At 33.0% G+C, this 3,313-nt stretch overlaps 1 protein-coding gene across 1 annotated transcript; it reads left to right on the top strand.

Moving 5' to 3' along the window:
- Positions 1-339: 339 nt before the first annotated feature.
- On the top strand, positions 340-2,435 carry LOC124944984 (wax ester synthase/diacylglycerol acyltransferase 11-like). Its single transcript, XM_047485339.1, has 4 exons — positions 340-591; positions 716-1,297; positions 1,723-2,211; positions 2,295-2,435. The coding sequence occupies exons 1-4, from the start codon at positions 340-342 to the stop codon at positions 2,433-2,435; spliced, it is 1,464 nt and encodes a 487-aa protein (XP_047341295.1).
- The last annotated feature ends 878 nt before the right edge of the window (positions 2,436-3,313 follow it).

The raw sequence follows: 3,313 nt of genomic DNA, 5'->3' as shown, positions 1-3,313 counted from the left end.
ATGCACTCAAGATATAAATATTCTATAACAAAAATATTTTAATTAAATAACTAATGGCAATTATTTAACAAAACTATTCCTAGATAAAGAGTGGAAGCGACATTGAATGTGGTTGTATGGTGGGGTGCAGGATTGGTTGGGAGAGTGAGGATTATGTCTTTAATATTATATTACTATTTAAACATTCTATAAAAATAATTCAAGAAAAAGAGAAATTAGGTTGGTATTAATCTTTGGCCAAGAAAAATAAAAGGTTTCCATTCACTATATAAGAGAATATATCGACCGAACAATTGTTGTAGGCATAACTAGCTATTTGTATATGCTTTAGTTATATATATGGAGAATCCAAATATGCTCAATGAGTTGACAAACTTGAAGAGGTTATCGAAGACTTCAACTAGAGATGTGGAACAAGAAGAAGAAGAAGCAATGCCAGTGAGTCCGATGGGGCAATTCGTTAACAGCAAATCAATATCCATATCGATTGTAGCGGTCATAGAATCACAAGTCCCGATTCATGATGTAGACGCCATAGTTAAGCACGTCGAAGGCATCCTGCCAACCAATCCACGCTTCACATCGGTTATGGTATTGTCTCTAATTCTTAAAATAATAATGGTAAATTAATAGGCGAATTAAATCCTAGCTTGTTCAAAATCTGGTTATTTAAATCATTTATGTTAATTCACTTCTTATTAAAAACACAAAAAAGGTGACGGGCAATAATGGTGTAAAAGAATGGAAGAAAGTGAAAATCAACATCATGGACCACGTAACCATCCCTATGTTTCGAGCTGGAGAGTCGCTGGAGTTCTACGAGGGCGAGTTCAACAAATACTTATCGAAGATATCCTTAGAGGAGTTACCGCGTGAAAGGCCATTATGGGAACTTCATATAATCATGTATCCAACAAGGAGTGTAGCCGGTAATGTGGTCTTCAAGCTTCATCATTCACTTGGTGATGGATTCTCTTTAATGGGTGTTCTTCTTTCTTGTTTCAAAAGAGCTGATAACCCTAATTTGCCTCTCACCTTTCCAAGCATTCGTGGAGAGGCGAAACCCGATTTTCATGACCATAAACAAGGGATTTTTAGTGGGATGGGTAAGGGTTTTTCTCTAGTTTATAATACAATCATTGACTTTGGATTTGGGCTTGTGAAGAGTAGTTTGGTCGATGATGGTCGGACTTCGTTGAGGTCGGGAGACTCTGGCGTTGAGTTCCAACCTATCGACATTTGTACTATCATTTTCGGTCTTGATCAACTCAAACAAATCAAGGCCAACCTTCAAGTGGTAAGTTTTGAAAATATTTATTTGGATTGAAATATGAAGAATATCATATTTATCAAGATATTTATTAGGGAAAATATTTTATTTTTTTTCATACAAATTTCATCAAATGTGTTATATCTATAGAAATAACTAAAAAAGAAATTATTGGACTTACCTATTGAGACGGTCAGTTTGTCACCAACTTTTTTTTCTTGACTTGCCTTGTGCATATCAAAATTTAAGACTGTTATTAGTTTTTTCATTAACTAAATAAATATGATATAACTAAGTTTATATCTATAAATAAAATATTTATAATAGTAGTTAAGTATATTAATTTGACACTTCTACAAACATAAATAAATATTGTATTGTTTTTGGAATAAATTAATTAATTGATAAAGCTAGTTTGTAACTCTAATGATTATATATTAATGATTAAGTAGACGATGAATGATGTGATCATGGGCATAATTTTCCTCGGCACGAGTCTATACATGAAAGAAATTGGAGAAAATCGCGGTAAAGACAGCTCCACCGCACTATTGTTGCTCAACACCAGGAACATTAATAGTTATAGCTCGGTTGAGGAAATGGTGAATCCCGACAAGGACAACAACACTAAATGGGGAAACCATTTTGGTTTCTTGCACGTGTCTCTTCCTCACTTAACCTCTTCCAACCCTCTCGAATATGTGTTCGAGGCTCACAGGATTATCAAGAGGAAGAGAAGCTCGGCGGTTGTTTTGCTCTCGGGTAAATTTCTAGAACTATTGAGGAAATATAGGGGGACAGAGGTGGCGGCAAGTTACCTTTACAAGACGATCAATAATTCGACCATGTCAATCTCCAACTTGATCGGACCGGTTGAACAATGTAGCTTGGCGAATCACCCATGTCCCGGGATGTACTTCATGGTGGTCGGTACTCCTCAGGTTATAGCATTTCTTTCTTTTTAGATGAGATATAATTGATTTATCGAATTACATTTATGATTAAATTTTACGAATAATCGCAGAACCTTACCATAACAATGATAAGTTACATGGGGAAGATGAGGATTGCCGTGGGAACCAAGGGAAACCATATTAATTCTCAAAAGTACAAGGCTTGCATGGAAACAGCATTTGATATCGTATATAAGACCGCCCTCCTATGAATCCAACCCGTCCTATGAATCCTATGGTGGAGTGAAGTGAATACTCATAATTGAGTGGTAAAATACAATATGAACTATTATGTGTACTTGTGTTTTTTAAGTAATAATTGGTTATTTTCTTATCTGTATGAGAATGACTGGGTGTGGTGTTGGTCTTTGATAATGATGTCAATTATAATTCATTCCTGGTTTTTCGATTTGAATTGTCTCATTTAGAACAATTTGTTCTTGTGTTTTGACATTTAGTTAATAGGAATAGAGTAAGGTGTTATTTGTTTTTCAAGCACCCTAATACTAATAACTAAACACAAATTATATTTATTTATCTTTACTATTTTATATTTTAGAAGAGTTTTAGATTATTTTTTTGTAATAATATAAAATTTTAACAAATTTAACTATATTAAAGTTTTATCATACTTTTTTTTTATAAATATAATATAAACAGTCACACAAAAATTCAAAAAAATCAAACTAAACATAAATAATTATAAAAACAAAATTCTAAAAAATAGAACTAGACATATTATAATCCACCCAACACCTCAATCCTCCACCACATTGTCTTTCTTAAGGTTGTAAATGACCCTAGCAAAGACAAATAGTTCTAGGCAGAGACCCAATTTATGTTAGACTAGGGTAGGCTGAAGCCCCATCCAATTTCTTTTTACAATACAAATGTGACATTAACTTCAAATTGTTTAAAAGTTTTTAATTTAATTTACTATTTTCTTATCTAATTGGTAAAAAATGAGCAAAACCTACACTATTTCCTCGCTTCATCCATAATTTTTCGTTATTTTCTTAAGCACACCATGATTTTTTTCTAAGCTCACTTTAACTCAAATTATTGGATTCATCCATAGTTTAATCGTTTA

Source organism: Impatiens glandulifera, chromosome 7, assembly GCF_907164915.1.
Source record: "Impatiens glandulifera chromosome 7, dImpGla2.1, whole genome shotgun sequence".
Classification (NCBI taxonomy): Eukaryota; Viridiplantae; Streptophyta; class Magnoliopsida; order Ericales; family Balsaminaceae; genus Impatiens; species Impatiens glandulifera.
Note: the sequence above shows the minus strand (reverse complement) of the source record. Positions and strands in the feature narration are given on the sequence as shown.